Source organism: Peromyscus maniculatus, chromosome 17 (genome assembly GCF_049852395.1).
Source record: "Peromyscus maniculatus bairdii isolate BWxNUB_F1_BW_parent chromosome 17, HU_Pman_BW_mat_3.1, whole genome shotgun sequence".
NCBI lineage: Eukaryota > Metazoa > Chordata > Mammalia > Rodentia > Cricetidae > Peromyscus > Peromyscus maniculatus.
The window spans coordinates 13,402,695-13,417,689 of record NC_134868.1 but is presented as its reverse complement, the minus strand read 5'-3'; the positions used below and the strand labels follow the sequence as shown (position 1 = coordinate 13,417,689).

General features: G+C 38.0%; 1 protein-coding gene across 7 annotated transcripts in view; it reads left to right on the top strand.

The window, feature by feature from the left end:
* The window catches only part of Nek1 (NIMA related kinase 1), a 142,851-nt gene that overhangs the window by 45,937 nt on the left and 81,919 nt on the right, over nucleotides 1-14,995 (top strand). For 6 of the 7 annotated variants that reach the window (XM_076553291.1, XM_076553290.1, XM_042262983.2 and 3 more), the window contains one exon: nucleotides 2,660-2,823. The exons of the other annotated variant lie outside the window; for it this stretch is intronic. In XM_076553291.1, the coding sequence (XP_076409406.1) occupies nucleotides 2,660-2,823 (164 nt within the window). The remainder of the gene's footprint in view (nucleotides 1-2,659; nucleotides 2,824-14,995) is intronic. 7 annotated transcript variants of the gene reach the window in all.

Below are 14,995 nucleotides of genomic sequence, written 5' to 3'. Positions count from 1 at the left end.
TGTGTGTTGTCCTCTGACCTCTGCACGTGCTCCATAGCACACAGACACACAGATGTCTAAGGATAAAATGTCAAAAATACTCATCAACCTGTGCTTGTAATCAGACTTTATTGTATATTAGCTGTGCTTCAGTAAAAGTGATTGTTGGATTGTGCATCAGCATTCTAACACAATGTTTTGGCATTTTGCATGGGCATCTTCAGAGATATTTACCTACTTTCACTTTATTAGAAAGAAACATTAAAATTATTTAAAGTCAAGATCTTACCATTGAACTGAGTATCAGTTTTGTAGAAGATGTGATCACCTTTTAACAGAATTCTGACTTTTTTTTTTTAAGATTTATTTATTATGTATACAGTGTTCTGCCTGCATGTTAGCCTGTCTGTGAGAAGAGAGCACCAGATCTCATTATATAGATGATTGTGAGCCACCATGTGGTTGTTGGGAATTGAACTCAGAACTTCTAGAAGAGTAGTGCTCTTAACCTCTAAGCCATCTCTCCAGCCCGAATTCTGACCCCCCCCTTTTTTTTTTGGATTTTCAAGACAGGGGTTCTCTGTGTAGTTTTGGTACCTGTCCTGGATCTCACTCTGTAGACCAGGCTGGCCTCGAACTCACAAAGATCCACCTGTCTCTGCCTCCCAAGTGCTGGGATTAAAGGCGTGCACCACCACCACCTGGCCTGAGTTCTGACTCTTAACAGTGACTGTTTTTAAATTTTTATTTTTATATCTGTGTATGTACATGCAGGGGTAAGTTTGTGGGTAGAGACCCAAAGAGGGCATCAGATTTCCTGGAGCTGGAGTGACAGGTAGTTTTAAGCCACTGATACGAGTGGGTGCTGGTAACCACACTCGGGTCCTCAGAAGAGTAGCACACCCTCTTACCCCCTGAGCCATCTCCCCAGCCCCTTAAAGAACAAACTTTGAGATGTATGGGTTATATGAGAAGACCTCTGTGATGGAGCCATTTAATTATCTTTCTGATTTCTATCAACTTTTATCTTGTTATTTTAATGTCTTTTATTTGAACTTATTTTTAAAATATACTTTCTCATAAAATTTTATGTATGGTATCAAGATGTTAAGACAAATCTCCTCTCATTGGACTTCCTGGAAGCTTCTTTTATTGGACTCTAATGTTAGTTTTTGCTTTTTGGTGCGGGGCGGCGGGCAGCACATGTTGAGACAGGGTTTCTCCGTGTAGCCCTGGCTGTCCTAGAACTTACTTTGTAGATCAGGCTGGTCTCAAACTCAAAGATCTGCCTGCCTCAGCCTTCAGAGTACTGGGATTAAAGGTGTGTACCAGCACCACTAACTGTTCTAATATTAGTAGTTTTAAAAGGCCACCATTCAGCTTTTCTTTCTTGATTTCAGTACTGTTAGATTCTGCATGTGAGATCATTGATTTTTCTCTTTTTAGTGAACTTCTTCCACCAAATTTGTAGTCTTTTCATTTGCATTCATCTCTTAACCATTTCCAACAGCTTTCTTTACTGTGAGTTCTTCTGTCTTGAGTCCTTCGAGTTTTACCTTTATCAGTTGGTCATTTCTGCCGAAAATCCCCAAGTCTGCTCAGCACTTGCCTTTCCATTGACTCCTCTTCTTCTTCTTTCCTGCCTTGCTGTCTCCCAGCAGCGCTCTAACCAGCTTTTCTGGTTTTGTCTGCATTTCTGCTTCTGTGTGTAGTATCGACCTACTGATCTGAAAATGTTTCAGTGCCCTGGAAAGTTTAGAAATGCTTTCTGTTGTTCATTTCATGACTTCGTTCTTCCAGGGCCAGTAGTGCTTTGCTCTAACACCTTTCTTTCCGGTGTTTAATGCCCTGCTGTCTTCCTCATATCTGTGTTTGTGGTCTTCCTTCCCTCCTCTCCTACTGCAGCATGCACACAAAGCACACGCATGTTTCATGCTAGTTACCTGACTCTTCCCTGTTTTTTAACAGTATTGTCAACACTAGGTTAATTAATATCTTTCTACAGGACTTTAAAATAAAATAGATTTTTACCTATGGCCATTATTTTTTCCTGGTTTTTGAGTCTCCTTACTTCAGAGGGAAACTACTTCATTTGTTCATTTACCATATGACTGGAATGCTGCTTTACTTTTGGGTTTTTTCCAACTTGTTTGAAAAATATTAAGAGTAAATATGTTTTTCCTCTTTTATATGCATATGAAATATATTTAAGTCATGTATTTATCTTCATATCTTCTTGGTGAATAGACTTGGAGTGTATCAAAAGTCACGTTTTGTTAAAGATTTTTAACTGTGATATAAACAAATTTCGCTTGACTTTTAAACCACACATTTAAACTTCATAGAACTGAATCATATAAAATGTAGGATATAAACATGTTTGAAAAACTTCATAATTAAGTTTAGGTTTTCCCATATTTTTATGAGGTTAGTGACATCTTAATGTTTTTGTTTGTCACATTGTTATTCTTTACTGTTAGCAAGACTACTCTGGGAACAGTGATTGCTTATGTAGGAAAACATTTTACTTTTGGCGATGTCTTTATTAGTATGACTTAACTAGGTAGTCACTATTTTTAAAGTTAAGCGTTGAAAGTGACTTTTTCTTTAAGGATGGCTCAGGCCTCTTAGGTCCTATGCGATAAACTCGGCGTGTAAGAGCTCTTTGTTTAATTCCCAGACTCCCTTCTTTGGCAGTGGAGGGGCTGTCTCTCCCTCTCCTTGCTCTTCTCGAGGGCAGTATGAACATTACCACGCCATTTTCGATCAAATGCAGCGACTAAGAGCAGAAGATAACGAAGCAAGATGGAGAGGAGGGATCTATGGTCGGCGGCTTCCAGAAAGGTATGGCTGTGTTCTGTGAAGTCACTTGTGCATTGCTTCAGAGAAGCTAATGGAAGTTACTGTGAGTGTTTATCTGCAGAGGCGTTCCACCTGGAGTTTGTCCAGGATTTCCCAGTGGGCTGCAGGTCACCACCATTTCCCTGATGCCCATGCTATTAGAAAAACTTGAAAAGATTGAAGGCTGTGTCTAAACAAGCCAATGCAAACAACTTGGACTGTGATGACCCAGGCATTTGTCCTGTGTGTAATTTTGTCTTTTATCTACACTTGTAGATGATTTTTCCAATGTTTACACAGAACATTGTTTGCTCCCTCGATATTATAAATCTTCAAGTGCAAATTTGACCCTTGATTACATTATGACAAATGTATAGCTCGTCAATTCAACCTGATTATTGTGGCTTATTTTAATGTTTAAACAGAACATACTGTTTAAAGGAACATGGGATAACTTTCTGCCAACATATGGCTGTAATAATTTCATCCACTTGCTTTGAATAACTCACAACATAAATTTAACTAGAATCACACTTTTTATAAAGCTCCAAAGCTTATTTATTTTTGTCTTTTTCTCATTCCCACTTTTCTCTTTGTTGTCTTAAAGTGTTTCCTCTTCACATTCATCTCTGATTTATAGCTCTTTGTGATCCTTTTCATCAGATTTTTCCATTGAATTAATTTAATGATAATTGGCAATACTTTGTGTAGTTTTTTTTTTAAGTATGCATATGTGTTTGCTTAGAAATTCCCATTTCTTCTATAAAACATTCTGGTGAGTTAGAGAAGAGCAGGTAACACTATGAAAGTTTAGTTATCTTTTTCTTGTAATTTTTTTTTTTTAATTTATGTGCATTGCTGTTTCACCTGCATGAGGGTGTCAGGTACCCTGGAACTGTAGTTACACCGTTATGAGCTGCCATGTGGGTGCTAGAAATTGAACCCTGGTCCTTTGGAAGAGCATCCAGTGCTCTTAACCACTGAGCCATCTCTCCAGCTTCGTTTTTTTCTTGTAATTTTAAGTGTTATAGAAGTCTTTGATTTGTTTCTTTCTTTTTTTTTTTTTTCTTCGAGACAGGGTTTCTCTGTGTAGCTTTGCGCCTTTCCTGGAGCTCACTTGGTAGCCCAGGCTGGCCTCGAACACACAGAGATCCGCCTGGCTCTGCCTCCCGAGTGCTGGGATTAAAGGCGTGCGCCACCAACGCCCGGCTCTGATTTGTTTCTTTGTTATAATAATTAAAATATATTGACTATATTTTACAAAAATAATTGTATTGGAGGGGATATAGCTTACTGATAGAGAGCCTACATAACATGCAGTTCTCTTTGTTCACTCTGTAGAAAGGTTATGGTAAAAATAAATGTAAAATAGCAATATGATTACATTATACATTGTTTGCGGAAGCCTGAGGTCTGAAACTAGTAATTTGTTGTTCGATAGCAAAGCATATATTATCTTTGCAGTGCCATGGTTTGAACTCAGGGCTTCAACATGGTAGGTCCCACTGAGTTATTTACCTATCCTTGGAGAATCAAATATTGTATGAGGTTGTTAGCCTTCATTACTGATCTTTGTACATACTCTTTTCATTTGAAGTTAATAGACTTGACTTTTAAAACAATTTCAGGTTTCCAGTAACACTTGGTAAAAGCTGAGAGTGTACTTTTTTCTACATACATGCAGTCTCTATTTCAATATCCTTAACAGAGTAATAACATTTATTCAGTTAAGAAATCTACCTTGTTCATTACCATCTAAAGTCCATAGCTTGCATTAGGAATCACTCTTGATAGTGTGTATATTCTGTAGGTTTTGACAGGTGGACAATTGCACGAAACTGCTATTGTAATATCATACAAAATTGTGTCACTACCCAAAAATTTCTGCTCTACCTTTTTCCCCTTCCCTCTTACATAATCTTGACAACACTTGTTTTCTGTCCATTGTTTCACTTTTTCCAGACTTCCATTTAGTTGGAATCCAATTCATATTGGCACCTCTCACTTTACATTTAAGTTTTTATCTTTTTGTAACTTGTTTGATGGTTCATTCCACTGTTTATTATTAATCTGATGAAGGCATCTTGATTGCTTGCAAGTTATTGCAGTTATGAACATAAAGTTTTTTAAGAAACCATCGAACTACTCCAAACTTGCTTTTCTGTTTTGCATTCCCACCAGCGCTAAGTGAGGGTTCTGAGTTGTTTCCCCACGTTCTCTCCAGCATTTAGTATTAGTGTTTTGAATTGGAGCCATTTTACTTGGTGTGTGATAATATCTCGTTTTAATTACATTTATCTTAGATGATGTTGAACATCCTTTCCCATAGCTCTTGCCATCTGCATATCCATTTTGGTGAGTTTTCTCTTTAGACCTTTTGCCTTTTTGGTGGGGGGTGGGAGGGAGGTTGAGACAGGGTTCCTCTGTGTCTCCCTGGCTGTCCTGGAACTCAGTCTGTAGATCAGGCTGGCCTTGAGTTCAGAAATCTGCCTGCCTCTGCCTCCCAAGTGCTGGGATTAAAGGTGTATGCCATCACTACCTGGCCTTTGCCTATTTTTTAATTTTTTTTTTAATTTTTGTTGTTGTTATTGAGTTTGGGATAATGGTTATTTATTAATTTTGCCTCCAACTACTCCAGACTGGAAATTAAACCCAAGACCTTAGGCACAGTAGGCACTTGACCACTGACCTACAGTCTCACTTCAGATGTCATTCATAAATAGCATTTCCCAATTTGCGATTTGTGTTCTCATGCTCTTGACATTACCCTCCACAGAGTAGATAGTTGTCATTTTAATGTTGTCTCTCTTTGATGTAGTCCCTAAAAACTTGTTATTGACTTGCAAGATGATTCAGTAGGTAAAGGTACCTGCTCCTAAGCCTGTGACCTGTGTTTGACCCCCAGGACTCACATCGTAAGAGAATGACTACTTCAAGTTATCCTCTGACCTCCACACATGGCTGTTGTTTGTGTGCACACACTCAAACACACATGCAAATAGATGTAATTTATGTTTTCACTAAGTTGTTAAAATCATACCCAAGTTCAGCTATGTGTTTTTCCTGTTTTTTTATTTATTTATTCATTTTACATACCAACCACAGATCCCCTTCTCATCCTTCCACCCTCCCACCCCTCACCCCTGCCTTCTCCTACCTCCCAACCCATCCCTCATCTCCTCCTCTAACCGGGTAAGTTCTCCCATGGGGGCACAGCTAAGCCTGGTACATTCACTTGAGGCAGGACCAAGCCCCTCTTGGCTGCATCAAGGGTGAGCAAGGTGTCTGACCACAGGTAATGGGATCCAGAAAGCCGGCTCATGCACCATGAATAGACCCTGATCCCTCTGCCAGGGGACTCTGAAACAGACCCAGCTACACAACTGTCTCCCGTATGCAGAGGGTCTAGTCCGGTCCCATGCAGGTTCCACAGCTGTTGGTCCAAAGTTTATGATTTCCTTTGAGCTTGGTTCAGTTGTCTGTAGATTTCCCCATCATGATCTTGACCCCTCTTGCTCCTATAATCCCACTTCCCTCTCTTTGACTGGACTCCTGGAGCTTGGCCTGGTGCTCGGTTGTGGATCTCTGTATCTGCTTCCATCAGTTACTAGATGAAGGCTCTATGATGACAGTTAGGGTATTCACCAATCTGATTACCAGGGTAGGCCAGTTTAGGCACCCTCTCCACTTTTGTTAGTAGTCTAATCTGGGGTCATCCTTGTGGATTCCTGGGAATTTCCCTGGCACTCAGTTTCTCCCTTACCCCGTAATGTCTCCCTCTATCAAGACATCTTTTTCATTGCTCTCCCACTCCATCCCTCCCCAAGCTTGACCATCCCATTCCCTCATGTTCTCATCCCCCATCCCCTCTCCTCTGTTGCCCCCCTCAACCTCAATTTACTCATGGGGATCTCTGTTTCCCCTTCCGAAGGAGATTCGTACATTTCTTTTAGAGTCCTCCTTGTTTCCTAGCTTCTCTGGAGCTGTGGGTTGTAGTCCGATTATCCTTTGCTTTACATCTAGTATCCACTTATGAGTGAGTACATACCATGTTTGTCTTTCTGAGTCTGGGTTACCTCACTCGGGATAATATTTTCTAGTTCCATCTAATGAGATGATCACGTGGTTTTTTTTTTTTTTTCTTTCAGTTTGTTTATATAATGGATTACACTGACAGATTTTCATATGTTGAACCATCTCTGGATCTCTGGGATGAAGCCTACTTGATCATGATGGATGGTTTTTTGTTTGTTTGTTTTTTATGTGTTCTTGGATTTGGTTTGCCAATATTTTATTGAGCATTTTTGCATCAGTGTTCATGAGGGAGATTGGTCTGTAATTCTCTTTCTTTGTTGCATGTTTGTGTGGTTTGGGTATCTGGTTAACTATAGCCTCAAAGAAAGAGTTTGGCAATGTTCCTTCTTTTTCTATTGTATGGAACAATTGAGGAGTTTTGGTATTAGCTCTTCTTTGAAATTCTGGTAGAATTCTGCATTGAAACCATCTGGCCCTGGGCTTTTTTGATTGGGAGACTGTTAATGACTGCTTCTATTTCCATAGGAGTTTTAGGTTTATTTAAATTGTTTTTCTGGTCTTGATTTAATTTGGGTATATGGTACCTATCCAGAAAATTGTTCATTTCTTTTAGATTTTCCAATTTTGTGGAGTATAGGTTTTTGAAGTATGACCTAATGATTCTCTGGATTTCTTCATTGTCTGTTGTTAGTCTTTTTTTTCATTTCTGATTTTGTTAATTTGTATATTCTCCGCTCTTTAGTTTGGATGAGTGTTTGTCTTATCTTGTTGATTTTCTTAAAGAACCAACTCTTTGTTTCATTGATTCTTTGTACTGTTCTCTTTGTTTCTGTTTCATTGATTTCAGCCCTCAATTTGATTATTTCCTGTCATCTATTCCTCCTGAGTGAGTTTGCTCCTTTTTCTTCTAGAGCTTTCAGGTGTGCTGTTAAGTCACTAGTGTGAGATTTCTCCCAACTTTTTTATGTGGGCATTTAGTGCTATGAACTCTTCTCTTATGACACCTTCCTGCTTTCATAGTGTCCCAATAGTTTGGGTATGTTGTACATTCATTTTCATTGAATTCTAGGAAGTCTTTAATTTCTTTCTTATTTCTTCCTTGACCCAGTGGTGGTTCAGTTGAGCATTATTCAGTTTCCATGAGATTGTAGGCTTTCTGTAATTTGTGGTGGTGTTGAAATCTAACTTTAAGCCATGGTGATCTGATAAGATACAGGAGGTATTCCAGTCTTTTTGTATCTGTTGAGATTTGCTTTGTGACTGAGTATGTAGTCAATTTTTGAGAAGGTTCCATGGGGTACTGAGAAGAAGGTATATTCTCTTGTGTTTGGGTGAAATATCTATAGATGTTTATTAAGTCCATTTGAGTCATAATGTCTGTTAGTTCCCTTATTTCTCTTTTAAGTTTCTATCTGGCAGACTTGTCCATTGATGAGAGTGGGTAGTTGAAGTCTCCCACTATTAGTATGTGGGGTTTGATGTGCAATTTAAGTTTATGGGTGCCCTTGTATTTGGGGCATAAATGTTCAGAATTGACACTTCGTTTTGACAGATTTTTCATGTGATGAATATGTAATATCCTTCCCAATCTCTTTTGATTAATTTTAGTTTGAAGTCCATTTCGTTAGATATTAGGATAGCTACACTAGCTTGCTTCTTAAGTTTGTTTGACTGGAAGGACTTTTACCAACCCTTTACTCTGAGGTAGTGTCTGTCTTTGAAGTTGAGGCATGTTTCTTGTATACAGTAGAAGGATGGATTCTGTTTTCATATCCATTCAGTTAGCCTGTGTCTTTTTATAGGAGAATTAAGTCCATTGATATTAAGGGATATTAATGACCAGTGATTGTTAATTCCTGTTACTTTTTGGTGGTAATGTGTGTTTCCCTTCTTTGGTATTTGTTGGTGTGGGATTATCTATTGCCTGTTTTCATGGGTGCATCTAACTTCCTTGGGTTGGATTTTTCCTTCTAGAGAAGATTTCTGTAGGGCTGGGTTTATGGATAGGTATTGTTTAAATCTGGTTTTATCATGGAATGTTTTGTTTACTCTGTCTATGGCGATTGAGGGTTTTCCTGGGTATAATAGTCTTGACTGGCATCCCGTGGTCTCTTAGTGTCTACATAACATCTGACCAGGATCTTCTGGCTTTCAGAGTCTCCAATGAGAAGTCGGGTGTTATTCTCCTGGGTCTGCCTTTATATGTTATGTGGCCTTTTTCCTTTGCAGGTCTTAATATTTTTTTTTTTATTCTGTATGTTTAGTGGTTTGATTATTATGTGACAAGGAGACTTCTTTTTTGGGTCCAGTTTATTTGGTATTCTGTAAGCTTCTTGTATCTTCATAGGCATTTCCTTCTTTAGATTGGGAAAGTTTTCTTCTATGATTTTGTTGAATATATTCTCTGTGCCTTTGAGCTGGCATTTTTCTCCTTCTTCTATCTCTATTAGTCTTAGGTTTTGTCTTTTCATGGTGTCTCAGATTTCCTGGATGTTTTGTGTTACGACTTTGTTGGCTTTATTGTTTTCTTTGACTAATGAATCTATTTCCTATATCATATCTTCAATGCCAGAGATTCTCTCTTCCATCTCTTGCATTCTTTGGTTATGCTTTCATCTATAGTTCTTGTTCATTTACTCAGATTTTCCCATTTCCAGCATTCCCTCAGTTTGTGTCTTCTTTATTGCCCCAAGTCCTGAACTGTTTCCTTCACCTGTTTGATATTTCTTGGTTTTCTTGACTTTCTTAAGGGATTTATTGATTTCTTCCAATTATTTGTTTGAAATCTTTTCCTTAATTTCTTTAAAGGAATTTTTCATTTCCTCTTTAAAGACCTCTATCATCTTCTTAAAGTCATTTTTAATGTCATTTTCTTCTGCTTCTTCTTCATTGGGTTGTTCAGGTCTTGCTGATGTAGAACCACTAGGTTCTGGTGGTGTCATATTGCTCTTTATATTGTTGGATGTATTCTTGCACTGGCATCTACTCATCTCTTCCTCTAATTGGTACAAATGGTGTCTGTGTCTCAGGGAGCCACTCTCGGTCCAATTGGAGCTCTTGGTCCAATCCTAGCTGGAGGAACCTGTGTCTCAGGGAGCAGTTGGAGCTGGTGGAGTCAGCAGTTGTGGTCTTGGAGGATGGGTGGTTTTGGGGGGTGGGTTGGGGCTTGTAGGTTACAGAGTCTGGTGGGGAATGGTGGTAGTCAGGTGCCTGCAGGAGTCCTGCCTGCTGGCCTGCAACTGGGGCTGCAGTGGGTGGTAGTATGAGGGTCACTGGTTCTGCCCCTGGACCTAACCTAGAGGCTGGGGTGATCTGCTAGGAGAACAAAGACTCACTCCTCTTTGTTTTCTAGGAGTTGAATAGGTTAATATTTTACATTTAGGTCTCTGATACATTTTGAATTTCTTTTGTGAAGATTTGTATCTAGGTTTTATTTACTTTTGCATGTGGATATCCAGTTGTTCCATATTTCTTGAAAAGATAAATCATGGCTTTCTTAAATTACCTGTGTTCTTTGGTCATAAAGCTCAATTGGCTATGTGTCACTTACTTTGAGCTCTGTACTGCGTTCCTAATTTATTTGTCTATCCTGTGACCAGTAACCACATTGTATTTATTACAGATGCTGTAGAGTAAATCTTAAAATTAGGTTGTTTCATTACCCTAGCTTTTCATCTTTTAGTACTGAGTAGCTAGCTTATTCTGGTTATTTCTTCTCCATTATAAATTTTAGATCAATTTGTTCATAGTGACAAATTTAACTTGCTGGGGTTTTGACTCAGATTGTGTTGAATAAACAGATAAGTATGGGAAGAGTTGACATGTTGATAGTATGAAATCTTCCTATTATGTCTGGAATATTCCTCTGTTCTTTGGTATCTTTTAGCAGACTATTAGTGTTTCCTTTGTATAGCTCTTTGTGTGTTATTAACTTTGTGTCTACTATTTCATTTTAGGAGTTGCTAATGTAAATGGTAATGTACTAATATCAACTTTCACTTGTTCCTTGCTGATACATAGGCAAGCAGTTGGCTGATGTGTGCTGATCTTGTATCCTGGACCCTTTCTGTGATCTCTCACTAAGTTCAGAAATTGGTTTTCTTCCCTCCTCAGACAGTCTGTCATCTGTGAATAAAATCAATTTTATTTCTTCTTTCTCAGTTTATGCGTTTTTTCTTTCCTACATTAGATAGTACCCCAATATGTTGACAAACAGTGTCAAGAAACAAACATTCTGATACATGCTTCGCATCATTAAGTATTATGCTAACTAGCTGGACATGGTGGCACACAACTTTAATCCTAGCATTTTGGAGGTATAGGCAGGTGAATCTCTTGCATTTAAGGCCAGCCTGGTCTACAAAGCAAGTTCCAGGCCAACCAGGTATATCTTTTTTTATTGAGAATTTTTGTGTTTATGAGCAATACTTCTTTACTATTTTAGGGCTTCTGGAACTATACCAATGCCCCTTTTTTATATTAGACATTAATAATTTGTGTCTCATCTCTCTTATTCCTCACGTTGTTGGTGACTTACTGAATTATTTCATCCTTTCCAATAACCAGCTTTTGGAATTACAGTTTTTTTTTAATCTGTTGACTTGCTTTGTTTGTTAGTGTCATGGTCCCATGAGATGGCCCTTGAACTTCTGATCCTTTTGCCTCTATCTCGTGAGTCCTGGGATTGCAGGCATGTGCCATCCCACCCAATTACAACTTCAATTATTGTTTTCCTTCTACTTTCTATATTTAATGGCTTTTCTCACTCTAATGTCCTAAATTAAAAATGATGGTTGATTTTAGATCTTTTATAATATTTATATTCAGTTCTACACATTTCCCAATAAACATAACTTTCTCCATTTCCTTTATGTTCTCTCTATGTGTATACTTATATTTAAGGTGGGTTTTTTTAGTCTGTAATTAATGGGGTTTTTTTGACACCTCCATTTCTGACAGTCTCTGTTGTTTGTATTTAAAGGAATTATTGATATATTCTGGTCAGTGTGTGCCATATTTGTTATGTTTTTTCAACCATGCCGTTTCTTTCTTCCCTATTTTTGAGTTCTATATTTTCCCTGCTTCTTTTGTGGTTTAAATTGAGCATTTTATATGATCCCATTCTTAGTATGTCAATTACATGCTTCCTTTGTAAACTTTTCCTTAGAGGATGTCTTAGATTTTGCAATAGACATGTAAAATAAACCTAAGTCCTCTTTTACTTTGTGTTTATGCCTTATAACCTCACAATGCTTGTAATTCCTCCCTGCCGTCCATTTTATTATTACTGTCATTTATGTCCTATCTAGGTGTGCATGGATATGCAGAGACACATGTAATAGACCACTGCTTCCGTGCTGTTACTGTCAGCAAGCTAGTTTCTGCTAGATTAAAGTTAGTAAAGTGACTTCGTCTGCACATTTCTGTAAAGCAGGTGTAATGAGAACGGATTTCTTCAGCTTTTGTCTGAGAAAGCCTTTACCTCACGTTTGTTAGAATAATATTAGCTTACAGAGGTTAAGATGGGTATTCTTTTCTTTCACCACTTACATATTTCCCTCACTTTCTTGTTTGCTTCCTTTTGGGGAGAAGTTGATTGTAATTCTTATCTGCTCTTCTGTATGTATAAGTTTTCTTCTTTCAAGACTTCGTCTTTGATTTCCTGAAGCTTGGCTGTGGTAGTTTTTCTTGTTCTCAGTTCCCTGGATCTCTGATTTGATGTTTGGCACGAATCCAGGGAAGTCAGAGCCGTTATTGTTTTAAAGGCATGTATGTTGCCCTTTGTAATTGTTCCACAGTTCTTGTATCTTCTGTTTGTTTGTTTGTTTTGATCTTTTCTTTGTCTTTCTATTTTGGAAATGTCTTTTACCATACCCTCAGGATTAGAGATTCTTTCTTTAGCCTTGTCCAGTCCATTACTGAGCCCCTCAGAGGCGTTCTGTGTTTCCACTGTAGTGTATTTGGATTTGTACATTTCGTTTGTTTTTTTTTCCTCATAATTTCATGCTTCTGCTTACATTATCATCTGTTCTTGCATGTTATCTACTTTGTCTTTTTCCATTAAAAATATGCTTTTAGGAGAGGCAAGGCAATAAGACAAGCTTTCCCTATGTTTGTTCATCTGTACCCTTCTTCTCTTACCTAGAATACCTTTGCCTCTGTCAACTTTGAGCACCTAAAACCTAGTTATTATTGTGGCCTTGGTATAGGTTGTCTAACTTACTAGTTCTGTAAAATAGAAAATTAAATGTGAAACCTAATTGAGGATAATTTTATCATAGAGGCTGACTTTTTAAAGACAAATATTAGCCTAAATCCCAGCCTTTGAATATTATACTGTGAAGAAAGTAGGATTGTATCATCTTAGACCAGTGGTTCTCAACCTGCCTAATGCTGCAACCCTTTAATATGGTTCCACATGTTGTGGTGACCCCCAACCATGAAATTGTTTTTGCTACTACTTCATAACTGTAATTTTGCAACTGTTATGAATCATAATGTAAATATCTGATAAGCAGGATATCTGATATATGAACCCCATGAAAGAATTGTTCGATTCTCCAAGGGGTTTCCACCCACAGGTTGAGAACCACTTTCTTAGGCTGTAGATCATACTTTTGAGGGCTGGAGAGATAGCTCAGTTGGTAAATACATGTTAGATAAACTTCATTCATATTTTGGTTATAGGGACATTTGCTCCTGAGTTAAATTATAATGAACAAACTTTATATAGTAAGCAGTTTTCTTGAAACAGGAACACAGAAACAGAATTATAAATTATTCTGTTGACAAATGTGACAGACCTGCAGGAATTTAACTCTGTATTTTCCCTAGGATCAGTGGCTCAGCATTCATTAATTCAGTAGGACATAAACTATCAATAATGGTTAACTATAGTAGTAATTCAGTCATTACCAACACTGTGAAACAGATAGTAGTAGTCTCCCTATTTTACAGATCAAGAAATCGAGGCAACATATAGAGTTTTTTAAAGTTACATAACATATATTAGTGAAAACAGAGTTGAAATGGAATTCTTCCTATTTGCTTGTGCTTTCTTTATACTTTTCTCTGCCTTCCTTAACAGTAACATTGGCTAGTCTGACTGTTCTTACATCTGTGTCTTAATGACACAGCTATTAGCCTCTTAACTATTGGGACCTCAAACAGTGTACAGCTACGTTTTAAGAAATGATTTGGTGCCTCTTCACATTTGTGTTTTCTACTGCTTCACTTTTCCACATCCTCTCCTCTGTGTTCCATTCCACTAGGTATCCTTAAATAGAAAGGAAACTTAGTGAATACTCTTGTTTTCTCATCCCTCTTAGCTTTCTATCACTGGTCTGTTCTGTCTGAAAACAGTGAATCACTTTTCTTGTACTTTCTTTGTTGTCTAGAATATTGCTTATTTTTATGGGGCTTTTCACCTCTTGAAGTATTTGTAATTATCCTTCACAAAATTTAAAATCCTCTTTAGTAATAAATTTGAGCTATGGATATAATATATGGTATTCCCACCAATATCTTGCTACTTCTTCATGTATTTACAAAAAGAAAAGAAAAGAAAATTACCTGCCCCCTTTTTGCTGAGGGAATTAACAGGCTTGTCTTAGGATAACTGTTTCCCAGGGAAAGAACGCCACAGTGGTTCTCCTTCCCTGTCGGTACCATAGCTGTGTTGATGTCCTTATTTCTGTTCTAACACAATGCTTAGCCCATTTTAACAGCTTTGTATGTTGTCATCCTAGTCTCTAGGTTCCTATTATATACCTCTGAGTTGTACATGTGTGGTTCTTTTGTTGTTAATGTAAGACAATGCTTTCCTGATACTAAGTGTTGTACAGTATGTTTGCTTTTTTTTTTGAGACAGAGTGTCTTAGTCAGTGTTCCATTGCTGTAAAGAGACACCACGACCATGCCAACTCTTAGAAAGGAAAACATTGAATTGGGGCTGGATTACAGTTTCAGAGGTTTAGTCTATTAATATCTTGGTGGGAAGCATGGTTGCATGCCAGCAGACCTGGTGCTGGAGAAGGAGCTGAGAGTTCTACATCTTGATCCACAGGCAGCAGGAAGAGAGCAAGCCACTGGGCCTGGCTTGGATTTCTGAAACCCATCCCAGTGACACACTTCCTCCAAG